Raw genomic sequence first — 15552 nt, 5'->3', positions numbered from 1 at the left:
GTTCTCCCCGTGCCTGCGTGGGTTTCCTCCGGGTGCTCCGGTTTCCACCTACAAGTCCCGAAATACGGGCTGTGCTGTTAGGTAATTTGGTCATTCTGCATTCTCCGTGTGTACCCGAACAGGCGCCAGAGTGTGGCAACTAGGGGCTTTTCACAGTAACTTCATTGCGGTGTTAATGTAAGCCAAACTTGTGACAATAAAGATTATTATTTAGTTTACCCATGATACAAGAGTCTGGCTAACCTTTCAGGTTTTATTAAAAGGGCCGCTTAGCAGCCTTGTAGAACGTAGATGCCCCCCCCGCACCCGGGATAAAGAATTTGACAGCTACTAGTCACAGTGGAACATCCTTGGCTGTCTCAATTTCAAAACCATCCGCCTGTTCGATTCACAGACAGCTTGCTAGTCGAGAAACTTCACCGAACAAACTGCCTTGTTATATGGCGCTCAGCGTTGCTTTGTCGAATCTCCTGTACAATGGGCATTTTGAGCTCACACCAACTTATGAACAAGGTGCAGGAGCGAGGCCGTTCAACACCTTGACACTTAATAAGATCATGGTTGATCTGCTCTCATTTAGTACACGGGCTCTTTTACTGTGAAATCCACATTTTCGAAACAAAGCCTAGCCTCGGGCGCGCTAGGCATGTTTGGGCCTGCGCAGAGTATTTCAAACCAGTAACAAAAATGTAAACAGCCAGCATAAAAGACTCCTCTGAAGTGAAACTTGAATCTTTCCTGATGCACACTTTGAGACACTTCACCACGGAACAAATTATTATTACCCTTTGTACCACGATATCATCAAAATGCTCCCCACGTTAAAAGATAGGCAAGCATTACCTGGGGGTGCAGGTTGCCTGGGAGTGGGGGGGGGGGGGGCGCTCCGCAGGTACAACATTTCTAGTTTGGTGGGGCGAGTGAAAGCTGATCTGGCAAGGTGGGATGGTCTCCCTCTGTCACTGGCGGGTCGGGTACAGGCGGTTAAAATGAACGCGTTGCAGCGATTTCTGTATATTTTTCAATGCCTGCCGATTTTCCTGCCAAAGGCTTTTTTTAAGGAGAGATTGAGGGAAGGATTACTTTGGGGAGGGAAGGTGGCCAGAGTTAGAAAGGTGCTGCTATAGAGGGGAAGGCAGGCAGGCAGGGGGTTTGGGTCTTCCGAACCTGATGTATTACTACTGGGCGGCGAATGTGGAGAAGGTGCGGAGCTGGGTCACAGGAGTTGATTCCCAGTGGGTCAGAATGGAGGAGAGTTGGTGCAGGAGGTTGGGATTGAAAGCACTAGCAACAGCGCCGCTCCCGATAGCCCCGGGGAAGTATTCAGGGTTTCCGATAATAATAGCTTCATTGAGAATTTGGAGGCAGTTTCGCCAACACTTTGGGTTGGGGGCAGGGTCAAGGGAAATACCGATTCGGGGGAACCACAGATTTGAGCCAGGGAGGTGGGATGGAAATTTTTGGAAATGGGAGAAGGGGATTAAGACACTAAAAGATTTGTTTCTTAGGGGTCGGTTTGCAGGGCTGAAGGAGCTGGAAGCGAAGTATGGGCTGGAGCAGGGGGAAATATTTAGATACATGCAGGTTCGAGATTTTGCCAGAAAGGAGATACAGAGCTTCCCGGGGGAGCCGGCCTCCACATTGCTGGAGGAGGTGCTGACGACAGGGGGACTGGAGAAGGGGGTAGTGTCGGCGGTTTACGGAGCTATTTTGGAAGAGGAGAAGGCACCATTGGAAGGGATCAAAGCAAAGTGGGAGGAAGAGTTGGGAGAGGATATGGAGGAGGGGTTCTGGTGTGAGGTGCTCCGGAGAGTGAATGCCTCCACCTCGTGCGCGAGGTTGGGGCTGATACAGCTGAAGGTGGTATACAGAGCACACCTCACGAGGGCGAGGATGAGCCGATTCTTTGAAGGAACGGAAGATGTGTGTGAACGTTGGGGGGGGGGGGGGGGGGGGGGGGGAGCAGTCTCTCCACCCTGTGCCCTGGTGTGGCGGGGGGATCTGTTGGAATTCTTGACTCTTGAGAAGGTTAAGTTTGAACTGAGGGGAAGGATGGAGGGGTTCTACAATTCATGGGCATTATTCATCATGCACTTTCAAGAACTGGATAACATCGAACATTAGTTGGGGGGGTGTGGGTGGGAGGGTTGGGGGGAGGGGGGCGGTGTGTGTTAATGGTGACTATGGGTGATTCCTGATTCCTTTTTGTCATTTGTTTATGTGAACATGCGGGCTAATGTTTGGGGTTTGGTGGGAGGATGGGATCGTTGTTATTGATATGGGGATTGACATATTTGTTACTGATTATTGTTTGTTGTTGGTGGGTGTAAATCTGGGAGAAAATGTGAAAAAGGAGAATAAAAAATATTTTTAAAAACGATAGGCAAGCATAAGCTCATGAACTTCAGGTTCACATTCCCAGTTGGATTTATTTACATGTAAGATGACTACAGAGAAATAGATAAAACAAAACAAAAAAAAAAAGGTTTTTGCAGACTGGAAAATGGATGTTGAGGCTAGAATCGGATCAGCCATGATCTTGGCAGAGCAGGCTGGGGAGGTGGAATGGCCTACTCTTGCACCTAACTCTTATGAGGGTCACTGCAAATGGACAATGCCAGAGTGGGAATGAGAGAAGCTGTCACACAACAAGAGGGGCAGTAATGGGTTGAAAGAGCTGCTGACCAAATAAAGGATTGGGTGTCGTCGCAGACACGTGTAGGGGAATGGAGTCGCCAACACTAAGGACATTCAAATGGTCATTGGATAGACATATGGACGATAAGGGAATAGTGTAGATGGGCTTTAGAGTGGTTTCACAGGTCGGCGCAACATGGAGGGCCGAAGGGCCTGTACTGCGCTGTGATGTTCTATGAGGAAAGCCATGTCAGTGGATTATGTTGTCAAAGGGAGGTGCGTCGATGAGAAAATGGAGGGGGGGCGGAGGCAAGGATACTCTGGCTGTGGAACGGGGTCCTGTTACTTGGTTCGATGGCGAGAGAATGGTGCAGATTGGTTCAATTCCCGCACTGGTTGTGGTGGTTCACGGGAGGCCTGCCTCGTTGCTTTGCCCCACAGGGGCCTGCCCAACCATGTCCATATGTTCTGGTCCTGCCCGAAGTCGGGGGCATATTGGGGGTTATATTTTTTAGCACCATGTCCGAGGTTCTGCCGATGGAATTGGAGCCGAGTCCCCTAGGAGGCAATATTTGGGGCGTCAGGCCTGACGGGAGTGTTGTGACTGTTGTGTAAAAATGTAAAGTAAAAATATTTTTTGGAACAATTGGGTAAATCCCATGTAAGCTATTTCTTGAACTAAACAACAGCATTCTTCCATCCATATTACTCCATTTGAACTTGCAAGATATAATACAGAAATCCCCCAATATACATAAAATGAACTGTTCAATCACTGTTCTGTCCCTCTTACCCTGCGCCTTCCGACACCACCCAAACTCCTCTTTCCTCTTCGTCCGTTCATTCTTTATCCAACTTTAATTTAACCACCACGTCTATCTCTCTTCCTTCATCCAAACTGCCACCCCGCTATCTCTCTCTGACTCCCTTTCTCCCTCCCAAATTCCTCTGCCCAAGTGCCCACTCTCCAAGCTTGCTCCTCCCCATGACCAGGTCATTCCTCTATCCATTCCACAAAGCCACTCTTTACCAGCGCCCCTCACTCCCTCCACTGATACATGCCGCCTTCGAAACAATCTTCTATTCTGTCTTTCTCTCCTGTCCCATCCACTTTCCTCTTTTCCTTTCTCTCTACTTCTCTCCCATTCCATTTCTCTCCCATCCTCTTTCCCCCATGCCCCTCCTCCTCGCTTTCTCCCATTCTCCTCGCTTTCTCCCCATTCCCCTCACTCTCCCCCATTCCCCTCACTCTTCGCCCCCCCCATTCCCCTCACTCTTCCCCCCCCCCATTCCCCTCACTCTCCCCTCACATTCCCCCCCCCATTCCCCTCACTCTCCCCCATTCCCCTCACTCTTCCCCCCCCATTCCCCTCACTCTCTCCCCCCCCCATTCCCCTCACTCTCTCCCCCCCCCATTCCCCTCACACTCTCCCCCCCCATTCCCCTCACTCTCCCCCCCATTCCCCTCTCTCCCCCCATTCCCCTCACACTCTCCCCCCCCCATTCCCCTCACTCTCCCCCCTCACTCCCCTCACTCTCCCCCCCTCACTCCCCTCACTCTCTCCCCCCCATTCCCCTCACTCACTCTCCCCCCCCTCACTCTCCCCCCCCCCCATTCCCCTCACTCTCCCCCCCATTCCCCTCACACTCTCCCCCCATTCCCCTCACACTCTCCCCCCATTCCCCTCACTCTCTCCCCCCCCATTCCCCTCACTCCCCCCCCCATTCCCCTCACTCTCCCCCCATTCCCCTCACACTCTCCCCCCATTCCCCTCACTCTCTCCCCCCCATTCCCCTCACTCTCCCCCCCCATTCCCCTCTCTCCCCCCCCATTCCCCTCACTCTCCCCCCCCATTCCCCTCACTCTCCCCCCCCCCCATTCCCTCACTCTCCCCCCCCCTCACTCTCCCCCCCCCATTCCCCTCACTCTCTCCCCCCCATTCCCCTCACTCACTCTCCCCCCCCTCACTCTCCCCCCCCCATTCCCCTCACTCTCCCCCCCCATTCCCCTCACACTCTCCCCCCATTCCCCTCACACTCTCCCCCCATTCCCCTCACTCTCTCCCCCCCCATTCCCCTCACTCCCCCCCCATTCCCCTCACTCTCCCCCATTCCCCTCACACTCTCCCCCCATTCCCCTCACTCTCTCCCCCCCATTCCCCTCACTCTCCCCCCCCCATTCCCCTCACTCTCCCCCCCCCATTCCCCTCTCTCCCCCCCATTCCCCTCACTCTCCCCCCCCATTCCCCTCACTCTCCCCCCCCCCATTCCCCTCACTCTCCCCCCCCCTCACTCCCCTCACTCTCCCCCCCCCCCATTCCCCTCACTCTCTCCCCCCCATTCCCCTCACTCACTCTCCCCCCCACACTCTCCCCCCCCCATTCCCCTCACTCTCCCCCCCCATTCCCCTCACACTCTCCCCCCATTCCCCTCACACTCTCCCCCCATTCCCCTCACTCTCTCCCCCCCCATTCCCCTCACTCCCCCCCCCATTCCCCTCACTCTCCCCCCATTCCCCTCACACTCTCCCCCCATTCCCCTCACTCTCTCCCCCCCATTCCCCTCACTCTCCCCCCCCCCATTCCCCTCACTCTCCCCCCCCCTCACTCCCCTCACTCTCCCCCCCCCCCCATTCCCCTCACTCTCTCCCCCCCATTCCCCTCACTCACTCTCCCCCCCCCTCACTCTCCCCCCCCCATTCCCCTCACTCTCCCCCCCATTCCCCTCACACTCTCCCCCCATTCCCCTCACACTCTCCCCCCATTCCCCTCACTCTCTCCCCCCCCATTCCCCTCACTCCCCCCCCATTCCCCTCACTCTCCCCCATTCCCCTCACACTCTCCCCCCATTCCCCTCACTCTCTCCCCCCCATTCCCCTCACTCTCCCCCCCCCATTCCCCTCACTCTCCCCCCCCCATTCCCCTCTCTCCCCCCCCATTCCCCTCACTCTCCCCCCCCCATTCCCCTCACTCTCCCCCCCCCATTCCCCTCACTCTCCCCCCCCTCACTCCCCTCACTCTCCCCCCCCCCATTCCCCTCACTCTCTCCCCCCATTCCCCTCACTCACTCTCCCCCCCACACTCTCCCCCCCCCATTCCCCTCACTCTCCCCCCCCATTCCCCTCACACTCTCCCCCCATTCCCCTCACACTCTCCCCCCATTCCCCTCACTCTCTCCCCCCCATTCCCCTCACTCCCCCCCCCATTCCCCTCACTCTCCCCCCATTCCCCTCACACTCTCCCCCCATTCCCCTCACTCTCTCCCCCCCCATTCCCCTCACTCTCCCCCCCCCCATTCCCCTCACTCTCCCCCCCCCCATTCCCCTCTCTCCCCCCCCCATTCCCCTCACTCTCCCCCCCCATTCCCCTCACTCTCCCCCCCCATTCCCCTCACTCTCCCCCCCCCCCCATTCCCCTCACTCTCCCCCCCCCCATTCCCCTCACTCTCCCCCCCCCCATTCCCCTCACTCTCCCCCCCCCCATTCCCCTCACTCTCCCCCCCCCCATTCCCCTCACTCTCCCCCCCCCCCATTCCCCTCACTCTCCCCCCCCCCATTCCCCTCACTCTCCCCCCCCCCATTCCCCTCACTCTCCCCCCCCCCATTCCCCTCACTCTCCCCCCCCATTCCCCTCACTCTCCCCCCCCCATTCCCCTCACTCTCCCCCCCCCATTCCCCTCACTCTCCCCCCCCATTCCCCTCACTCTCCCCCCCATTCCCCTCACTCTCCCCCCCCCCCATTCCCCTCACACTCCCCCCCCCCATTCCCCTCACACTCCCCCCCCCCATTCCCCTCACACTCTTCCCCCCCCCCCATTCCCCTCACACTCTTCCCCCCCCCCCATTCCCCTCACACTCTTCCCCCCCCCCCATTCCCCTCACTCTTCCCCCCCCCCCCATTCCCCTCACTCTTCCCCCCCCCCATTCCCCTCACTCTCCCCCCCCCCATTCCCCTCACTCTCCCCCCCCCATTCCCCTCACTCTCCCCCCCCCCATTCCCCTCACTCTCCCCCCCCCCATTCCCCTCACTCTCCCCCCCCCCATTCCCCTCACTCTCCCCCCCCCCATTCCCCTCACTCTCCCCCCCCCCATTCCCCTCACTCTCCCCCCCCCCATTCCCTCACTCTCCCCCCCCCATTCCCCTCACTCTCCCCCCCCCATTCCCCTCACTCTCCCCCCCCCATTCCCCTCACACTCCCCCCCCCCCATTCCCCTCACACTCCCCCCCCCCCATTCCCCTCACACTCCCCCCCCCCCCATTCCCCTCACACTCCCCCCCCCATTCCCCTCTCTCTCCCCCCCCCCATTCCCCTCTCTCTCCCCCCCCCCCCCATTCCCCTCTCTCTCCCCCCCCCCCCATTCCCCTCACTCTCCCCCCCCCCCCCCATTCCCCTCACTCTCCCCCCCCCCCCATTCCCCTCACTCTCCCCCCCCCCCCCATTCCCCTCACTCTCCCCCCCCCATTCCCCTCACTCCCCCCCCCCCCCCCCATTCCCCTCACTCCCCCCCCCCCCCCCATTCCCCTCACTCCCCCCCCCCCCATTCCCCTCACTCCCCCCCCGGTCCTTACCACACACTCAGCCTGTCTTTGGGGTACCGGAGCCGCTCCAGGCGGCCCAGGAAGGCGGGCAGTCCGTGTTGGCTGTTGCGGGCGGTCAGGCTGATCTGGACGCGGGGCCGGAGCAGCGGCGACTCCTTCGGCCCAGCGCTCCTCCGGGAAATAGGCGGCGGCGCGGCGGCCGAGCGCCCAGAGCAGCGCGGCCAGGAGCAGCGGGGCGGCCCGGGGGCGGCGGCGGCAGAGCGGCTCACACAGCATGGCGGGGCCGGCAGGGAGAGCGCGGCAGCGGGGAGGGGACTGGGGCGAGGGGGAGGGGGAGGGGGAGGGGGCTGAGGAGGGGAGGGGGCTGAGGAGGGGGAAGGGGAGGGGGCTGAGGAGGGGGAGGGGGCTGAGGAGGGGGAGGGGGAGGGGGGCTGAGGAGGGGGAGGGGGAGGGGGCTGAGAGGGGGGAGGGGGCTGAGGAGGGGGAGGGGCTGAGGAGGGGGAGGGGGAGGGGGGCTGAGGAGGGGAGGGGGCTGAGGAGGGGAGGGGGAGGGGGCTGAGGAGGGGAGGGGGAGGGGGCTGAGGAGGGGAGGGGGAGGGGGCTGAGGAGGGGGAGGGGGCTGAGGAGGGGGAGGGGGGAGGGGGCTGAGGAGGGGGAGGGGGCTGAGGAGGGGGAGGGGGCTGAGGAGGGGGAGGGGGAGGGGGCTGAGGAGGGGAGGGGGCTGAGGAGGGGGAGGGGGAGGGGGGAGGGGGAGGGGGAGGGGGCTGAGGAGGGGGAGGGGGAGGGGGGCTGAGGAGGGGAGGGGGCTGAGGAGGGGAGGGGGCTGAGGAGGGGAGGGGGCTGAGGAGGGGAGGGGGAGGGGGCTGAGGAGGGGAGGGAGAGGGGGCTGAGGAGGGGAGGGGGAGGGGGCTGAGGAGGGGAGGGGGAGGGGGAGGGGGCTGGGAGGGGGAGGGGGCTGAGGAGGGGGAGGGGAGGGGGCTGAGGAGGGGGAGGGGGAGGGGGCTGAGGAGGGGGAGGGGGAGGGGGCTGAGGAGGGGAGGGGGAGGGGGCTGAGGAGGGGGAGGGGGAGGGGGCTGAGGAGGGGGAGGGGGCTGAGGAGGGGAGGGGGCTGAGGAGGGGAGGGGGAGGGGGCTGAGGAGGGGAGGGGGAGGGGGCTGAGGAGGGGAGGGGGAGGGGGCTGAGGAGGGGAGGGGGAGGGGGCTGAGGAGGGAGGGGGAGGGGGCTGAGGAGGGGGAGGGGGCTGAGGAGGGGAGGGGGCTGAGGAGGGGAGGGGGCTGAGGAGGGAGGGGGCTGAGGAGGGGAGGGGGCTGAGGAGGGGAGGGGAGGGGGCTGAGGAGGGGAGGGGGAGGGGGCTGAGGAGGGGGAGGGGGAGGGGCTGAGGAGGGAGGGGGAGGGCTGAGGGAGGGAGGGGCTGAGGAGGGGAGGGGGAGGGGGGCTGAGGAGGGGAGGGGAGGGGGCTGAGGAGGGGAGGGGGAGGGGGCTGAGGAGGGGAGGGGGAGGGGGGCTGAGGAGGGGAGGGGGAGGGGGCTGAGGAGGGGAGGGGGAGGGGGCTGAGGAGGGGGAGGGGGAGGGGGCTGAGGAGGGGAGGGGAGGGGGCTGAGGAGGGGAGGGGGAGGGGGCTGAGGAGGGGAGGGGGAGGGGGCTGAGGAGGGGAGGGGGAGGGGGCTGAGGAGGGGAGGGGGAGGGGGCTGAGGAGGGGAGGGGGAGGGGGGCTGAGGAGGGGAGGAGGGGAGGGGGAGGGGGCTGAGGAGGGGAGGGGGAGGGGGCTGAGGAGGGGAGGGGGAGGGGGCTGAGGAGGGGAGGGGGAGGGGCTGAGGAGGGGAGGGGGAGGGGGCTGAGGAGGGGAGGGGGAGGGGGCTGAGGAGGGGAGGAGGGGGGAGGGGGCTGAGGAGGGGAGGGGGAGGGGGCTGAGGAGGGGAGGGGGAGGGGGCTGAGGAGGGGAGGGGGAGGGGGCTGAGGAGGGGAGGGGGAGGGGGCTGAGGAGGGGGGAGGGGGGCTGAGGAGGGGAGGGGGAGGGGGCTGAGGAGGGGAGGGGGAGGGGGGAGGGGGGAGGGGGAGGGGGCGGGGGAGGGGGAGGGGGCTGAGGAGGGGAGGGGTGAGGGGGCTGAGGAGGGGAGGGGGGAGGGGGCTGAGGAGGGGAGGGGGCTGAGGAGGGGAGGGGGCTGAGGAGGGGAGGGGGAGGGGGCTGAGGAGGGGAGGGGGAGGGGGGCTGAGGAGGGGAGGGCGGAGGGGGCTGAGGAGGGGAGGGGGAGGGGGCTGAGGAGGGGAGGGGGAGGGGGCTGAGGAGGGGAGGGGGAGGGGGCTGAGGAGGGGAGGGGGAGGGGGCTGAGGAGGGGAGGGGGAGGGGGCTGAGGAGGGGAGGGGGAGGGGGCTGAGGAGGGGAGGGGGAGGGGGCTGAGGAGGGGAGGAGGGGAGGGGGAGGGGGCTGAGGAGGGGAGGGGGAGGGGGCTGAGGAGGGGAGGGGGGAGGGGGCTGAGGAGGGGAGGGGGAGGGGGCTGAGGAGGGGAGGGGGGAGGGGGCTGAGGAGGGGAGGGGGAGGGGGCTGAGGAGGGGAGGGGGAGGGGGCTGAGGAGGGGGAGGGGGCTGAGGAGGGGAGGGGGAGGGGGCTGAGGAGGGGAGGGGGAGGGGGAGGGGGCGGGGGAGGGGGAGGGGGCTGAGGAGGGGAGGGGGAGGGGGCTGAGGAGGGGAGGGGGAGGGGGCTGAGGAGGGGAGGGGGCTGAGGAGGGGAGGGGGAGGGGGCTGAGGAGGGGAGGGGGAGGGGGCTGAGGAGGGGAGGGGGAGGGGGCTGAGGAGGGGAGGGGGAGGGGGGCTGAGGAGGGGAGGGGGAGGGGGCTGAGGAGGGGAGGGGGAGGGGGCTGAGGAGGGGAGGGGGAGGGGGCTGAGGAGGGGAGGGGGAGGGGGCTGAGGAGGGGAGGGGGAGGGGGCTGAGGAGGGGAGGGGGAGGGGCTGAGGAGGGGAGGGGAGGGGGCTGAGGAGGGAGGGGGAGGGGGGCTGAGGAGGGGAGGGGGAGGGGGCTGAGGAGGGGAGGGGGAGGGGGCTGAGGAGGGGGAGGGGGAGGGGGGGCTGAGGAGGGGGAGGGGGAGGGGGCTGAGGAGGGGAGGGGGCTGAGGGAGGGGGGCTGAGGAGGGGGAGGGGGGAGGGGGCTGAGGAGGGGGAGGGGGAGGGGGAGGGGGCTGAGGAGGGGGAGGGGGAGGGGGCTGAGGAGGGGGAGGGGGGAGGGGGCTGAGGAGGGGAGGGGGAGGGGGAGGGGCTGAGGAGGGGGAGGGGGAGGGGGAGGGGGCTGAGGAGCGGGGAGGGGGAGGGGGCTGAGGAGGGGGAGGGGGAGGGGGCTGAGGAGGGGGAGGGGGAGGGGGGAGGGGGGGGAGGGGAGGGGCTGAGGAGGGGAGGGGGAGGGGGAGGGGGCTGAGGAGGGGGAGGGGGAGGGGGCTGAGGAGGGGGAGGGGGCTGAGGAGGGGGGAGGGGGCTGAGGAGGGGAGGGGGAGGGGCTGAGGAGGGGAGGGGGGAGGGGGCTGAGGAGGGGAGGGGGAGGGGGCTGAGGAGGGGAGGGGGAGGGGGCTGAGGAGGGGAGGGGGAGGGGGCTGAGGAGGGGAGGGGGAGGGGGCTGAGGAGGGGAGGGGGAGGGGGGCTGAGGAGGGGAGGGGGAGGGGGCTGAGGAGGGGAGGGGGCGGGGGCTGAGGAGGGGGAGGGGGGAGGGGGCTGAGGAGGGGAGGGGGAGGGGGCTGAGGAGGGGAGGGGGAGGGGGCTGAGGAGGGGGGGGGGAGGGGGCTGAGGAGGGGGAGGGGGAGGGGGCTGAGGAGGGGGGAGGGGGAGGGGGCTGAGGAGGGGGGAGGGGGGGAGGGGGAGGGGGCTGAGGAGGGGGAGGGGGGAGGGGGCTGAGGAGGGGAGGGGGAGGGGGCTGAGGAGGGGGAGGGGGAGGGGGGAGGGGGCTGAGGAGGCGGAGGGGGAGGGGGAGGGGGCTGAGGAGGGGGAGGGGGAGGGGGCTGAGGAGGGGGAGGGGGAGGGGGCTGAGGAGGGGGAGGGGGAGGGGGCTGAGGAGGGGAGGGGGAGGGGGAGGGGGCTGAGGAGGGGGAGGGGGAGGGGGCTGAGGAGGGGAGGGGGAGGGGGCTGAGGAGGGGAGGGGGAGGGGGAGGGGGCTGAGGAGGGGAGGGGGAGGGGAGGGGGCTGAGGAGGGGGAGGGGGAGGGGGCTGAGGAGGGGGAGGGGGAGGGGGCTGAGGAGGGGGAGGGGGAGGGGGGAGGGGGCTGAGGAGGGGAGGGGGAGGGGGAGGGGGAGGGGGGCTGAGGAGGGGAGGGGGAGGGGGCTGAGGAGGGGAGGGGGAGGGGGCTGAGGAGGGGAGGGGGAGGGGGCTGAGGAGGGGAGGGGGAGGGGGCTGAGGAGGGGAGGGGGGCTGAGGAGGGGAGGGGGAGGGGGCTGAGGAGGGGAGGGGGAGGGGGCTGAGGAGGGGAGGGGGAGGGGGGCTGAGGAGGGGAGGGGGAGGGGGCTGAGGAGGGGGAGGGGGAGGGGGGCTGAGGAGGGGAGGGGGAGGGGGCTGAGGAGGAGGAGGGGGAGGGGGCTGAGGAGGGGAGGGGGAGGGGCTGAGGAGGGGAGGGGAGGAGGGGGCTGAGGAGGGGAGGGGGAGGGGGCTGAGGAGGGGAGGGGGGGGAGGGGGCTGAGGAGGGGAGGGGGAGGGGGCTGAGGAGGGGAGGGGGAGGGGGCTGAGGAGGGGAGGGGGAGGGGGCTGAGGAGGGGAGGGGGGAGGGGGCTGAGGAGGGGAGGGGGAGGGGGCTGAAGAGGGGAGGGGGAGGGGGGCTGGAGGAGGGGAGGGGCGGAGGGGGCTGAGGAGGGGAGGGGGAGGGGGGGCTGAGGAGGGGAGGGGGAGGGGGCTGAGGAGGGGAGGGGGAGGGGGCTGAGGAGGGGAGGGGGAGGGGGCTGAGGAGGGGAGGGGGAGGGGGCTGAGGAGGGGAGGGGGAGGGGGCTGAGGAGGGGAGGGGGAGGGGGCTGAGGAGGGGAGGGGGAGGGGGCTGAGGAGGGGAGGGGGAGGGGGCTGAGGAGGGGAGGGGGAGGGGGCTGAGGAGGGGAGGGGGAGGGGGCTGAGGAGGGGAGGGGGAGGGGGCTGAGGAGGGGAGGGGGAGGGGGCTGAGGAGGGGAGGGGGAGGGGGCTGAGGAGGGGAGGGGGAGGGGGCTGAGGAGGGGGAGGGGGAGGGGGCTGAGGAGGGGGAGGGGGCTGAGGAGGGGGGAGGGGGCTGAGGAGGGGAGGGGGAGGGGGCTGAGGAGGGGAGGGGGAGGGGGCTGAGGAGGGGAGGGGGAGGGGGCTGAGGAGGGGAGGGGGAGGGGGGCTGAGGAGGGGAGGGGGAGGGGGCTGAGGAGGGGAGGGGGAGGGAGCTGAGGAGGGGAGGGGGAGGGGGCTGAGGAGGGGAGGGGGAGGGGGCTGAGGAGGGGAGGGGGAGGGGGCTGAGGAGGGGAGGGGGAGGGGGCTGAGGAGGGGAGGGGGAGGGGGCTGAGGAGGGGAGGGGGAGGGGGCTGAGGAGGGGAGGGGGAGGGGGCTGAGGAGGGGAGGGGGAGGGGGCTGAGGAGGGGAGGGGGAGGGGGCTGAGGAGGGGAGGGGGAGGGGGCTGAGGAGGGGAGGGGGAGGGGGCTGAGGAGGGGAGGGGGAGGGGGCTGAGGAGGGGAGGGGGAGGGGGCTGAGGAGGGGAGGGGGAGGGGGCTGAGGAGGGGAGGGGGAGGGGGGCTGAGGAGGGGAGGGGGAGGGGGCTGAGGAGGGGAGGGGGCTGAGGAGGGGAGGGGGAGGGGGCTGAGGAGGGGAGGGGGAGGGGGCTGAGGAGGGGAGGGGGAGGGGGCTGAGGAGGGGAGGGGGAGGGGGCTGAGGAGGGGAGGGGGAGGGGGCTGAGGAGGGGAGGGGGAGGGGGAGGGGGCTGAGGAGGGGAGGGGGGGAGGGAGGGGGAGGGGGGAGGGGGAGGGGAGGGGGAGGGGGAGGGGAGGGGAGGGGGAGGGGAGGGGGAGGGGGAGGGGGCTGAGGAGGGGGGAGGGGGCTGAGGAGGGGAGGGGGAAGGGGGAAGGGGAGGGGGAGGGGGAAGGGGAGGGGGAGGGGAAGGGGGAGGGGGAGCGGGGGCTGGGGAGGGGGCTGGGGAGGGGGGGGGGCTGGGGAGGGGGAGGGGGAAGGGGAGGGGGAGGGGGCTGAGGAGGGGAGGGGGAGGGGGAGGGGAGGGAAGGGGAAGGGGGAGGGGGAGGGGGCTGAGGAGGGGAGGGGGAGGGGGAGGCGGGCTGAGGAGGGGAGGGGGAGGGGGAGGGGGAGGAGGGGGGGGAGGGGGAGGGGGAGGGGGGGGAGGGGGAGGGGGCTGAGGAGGGGAGGGGAGGGGGAGGGGGCTGAGGAGGGGAGGGGAGGGGGGGAGGGGGGAGGGGGCTGAGGAGGGGAGGGGGAGGGGGAGGGGGCTGAGGAGGGGAGGGGGAGGGGGAGGGGGCTGAGGAGGGGAGGGGGGAGGGGGCTGAGGAGGGGAGGGGGAGGGGGCTGAGGAGGGGAGGGGGAGGGGGCTGAGGAGGGGAGGGGGAGGGGGCTGAGGAGGGGAGGGGGGAGGGGGCTGAGGAGGGGAGGGGGAGGGGGCTGAGGAGGGGAGGGGGGAGGGGGCTGAGGAGGGGAGGGGGAGGGGGCTGAGGAGGGGAGGGGGAGGGGGCTGAGGAGGGGAGGGGGAGGGGGCTGAGGAGGGGGAGGGGGAGGGGGCTGAGGAGGGGAGGGGGGAGGGGGGCTGAGGAGGGGAGGGGGAGGGGGCTGAGGAGGGGAGGGGGAGGGGGCTGAGGAGGGGAGGGGGAGGGGGCTGAGGAGGGGAGGGGGAGGGGGCTGAGGAGGGGAGGGGGAGGGGGCTGAGGAGGGGAGGGGGAGGGGGCTGAGGAGGGGAGGGGGAGGGGGCTGAGGAGGGGGAGGGGGAGGGGGCTGAGGAGGGAGGGGGAGGGGGGCTGAGGAGGGGAGGGGGAGGGGGCTGAGGAGGAGGGGGCAGGGGCTGAGGAGGGGAGGGGGCTGAGGGAGGGGAGGGGGAGGGGAGGGGCTGAGGAGGGGAGGGGGAGGGGGCTGAGGAGGGGAGGGGGAGGGGGGCTAGAGGAGGGGAGGGGGAGGGGGCTGAGGAGGGGAGGGGGCTGAGGAGGGGAGGGGGCTGAGGAGGGGAGGGGGCTGAGGAGGGGAGGGGGCTGAGGAGGGGAGGGGGAGGGGGCTGAGGAGGGGAGGGGGAGGGGGCTGAGGAGGGGAGGGGGGAGGGGGCTGAGGAGGGGAGGGGGAGGGGGCTGAGGAGGGGAGGGGGGAGGGGGCTGAGGAGGGGAGGGGGAGGGGCTGAGGAGGGGAGGGGGAGGGGGCTGAGGAGGGGGAGGGGGAGGGGGCTGAGGAGGGGAGGGGGAGGGGGCTGAGGAGGGGAGGGGGAGGGGGCTGAGGAGGGGAGGGGGAGGGGGCTGAGGAGGGGAGGGGGAGGGGGCTGAGGAGGGGAGGGGGGAGGGGGCTGAGGAGGGGAGGGGGAGGGGGGCTGAGGAGGGGAGGGGGAGGGGGCTGAGGAGGGGGAGGGGGAGGGGGCTGAGGAGGGGAGGGGGAGGGGGCTGAGGAGGGGAGGGGCGGAGGGAGGGGGCTGAGGAGGGGAGGGGGAGGGGGCTGAGGAGGGGAGGGGGAGGGGGCTGAGGAGGGGAGGGGGAGGGGGCTGAGGAGGGGAGGGGGAGGGGGCTGAGGAGGGGGAGGGGGCTGAGGAGGGGAGGGGGCTGAGGAGGGGAGCGGGGAGGGGGGCTGAGGAGGGGAGGGGGAGGGGGCTGAGGAGGGGAGGGGGAGGGGGCTGAGGAGGGGAGGGGGAGGGGGCTGAGGAGGGAGGGGCTGAGGAGGGGAGGGGGCTGAGGAGGGGAGGGGGCTGAGGAGGGGAGGGGGCTGAGGAGGGGAGGGGAGGGGGCTGAGGAGGGGAGGGGAGGGGGCTGAGGAGGGGAGGGGGAGGGGGCTGAGGAGGGGAGGGGGAGGGGGCTGAGGAGGGGAGGGGGAGGGGGCTGAGGAGGGGAGGGGGAGGGGCTGAGGAGGGGAGGGGGAGGGGGCTGAGGAGGGGAGGGGGAGGGGGCTGAGGAGGGGAGGGGGAGGGGGCTGAGGAGGGGAGGGGGAGGGGGCTGAGGAGGGGAGGGGGAGGGGGCTGAGGAGGGGAGGGGGAGGGGGCTGAGGAGGGGAGGGGGAGGGGGGCTGAGGAGGGGAGGGGGAGGGGGGAGGGGGCTGAGGAGGGGAGGGGGAGGGGGCTGAGGAGGGGAGGGGGAGGGGGCTGAGGAGGGGAGGGGAGGGGGCTGAGGAGGGGAGGGGGGAGGGGGCTGAGGAGGGGAGGGGGAGGGGGCTGAGGAGGGGAGGGGGAGGGGGCTGAGGAGGGGAGGGGGAGGGGGGCTGAGGAGGGGAGGGGAGGGGG

At 69.2% G+C, this 15552-nt stretch overlaps 1 protein-coding gene across 1 annotated transcript in view; it reads right to left on the bottom strand.

The window, feature by feature from the left end:
• The window catches only part of colgalt1a (collagen beta(1-O)galactosyltransferase 1a), a 61062-nt gene extending 53572 nt beyond the window's left edge, over nt 1-7490 (bottom strand). Inside the window, 2 exon segments of the mRNA XM_072491203.1 lie at nt 7206-7333; nt 7335-7490. Coding sequence (XP_072347304.1) covers nt 7206-7333; nt 7335-7451 — 245 coding nt within the window. The 5' untranslated portion in view covers nt 7452-7490.
• Between the last annotated feature and the right edge of the window lie 8062 nt (nt 7491-15552).

This window comes from Scyliorhinus torazame, chromosome 27 (assembly GCF_047496885.1).
Source record: "Scyliorhinus torazame isolate Kashiwa2021f chromosome 27, sScyTor2.1, whole genome shotgun sequence".
Taxonomy (NCBI): domain Eukaryota; kingdom Metazoa; phylum Chordata; class Chondrichthyes; order Carcharhiniformes; family Scyliorhinidae; genus Scyliorhinus; species Scyliorhinus torazame.
Note: the sequence above shows the minus strand (reverse complement) of the source record. Positions and strands in the feature narration are given on the sequence as shown.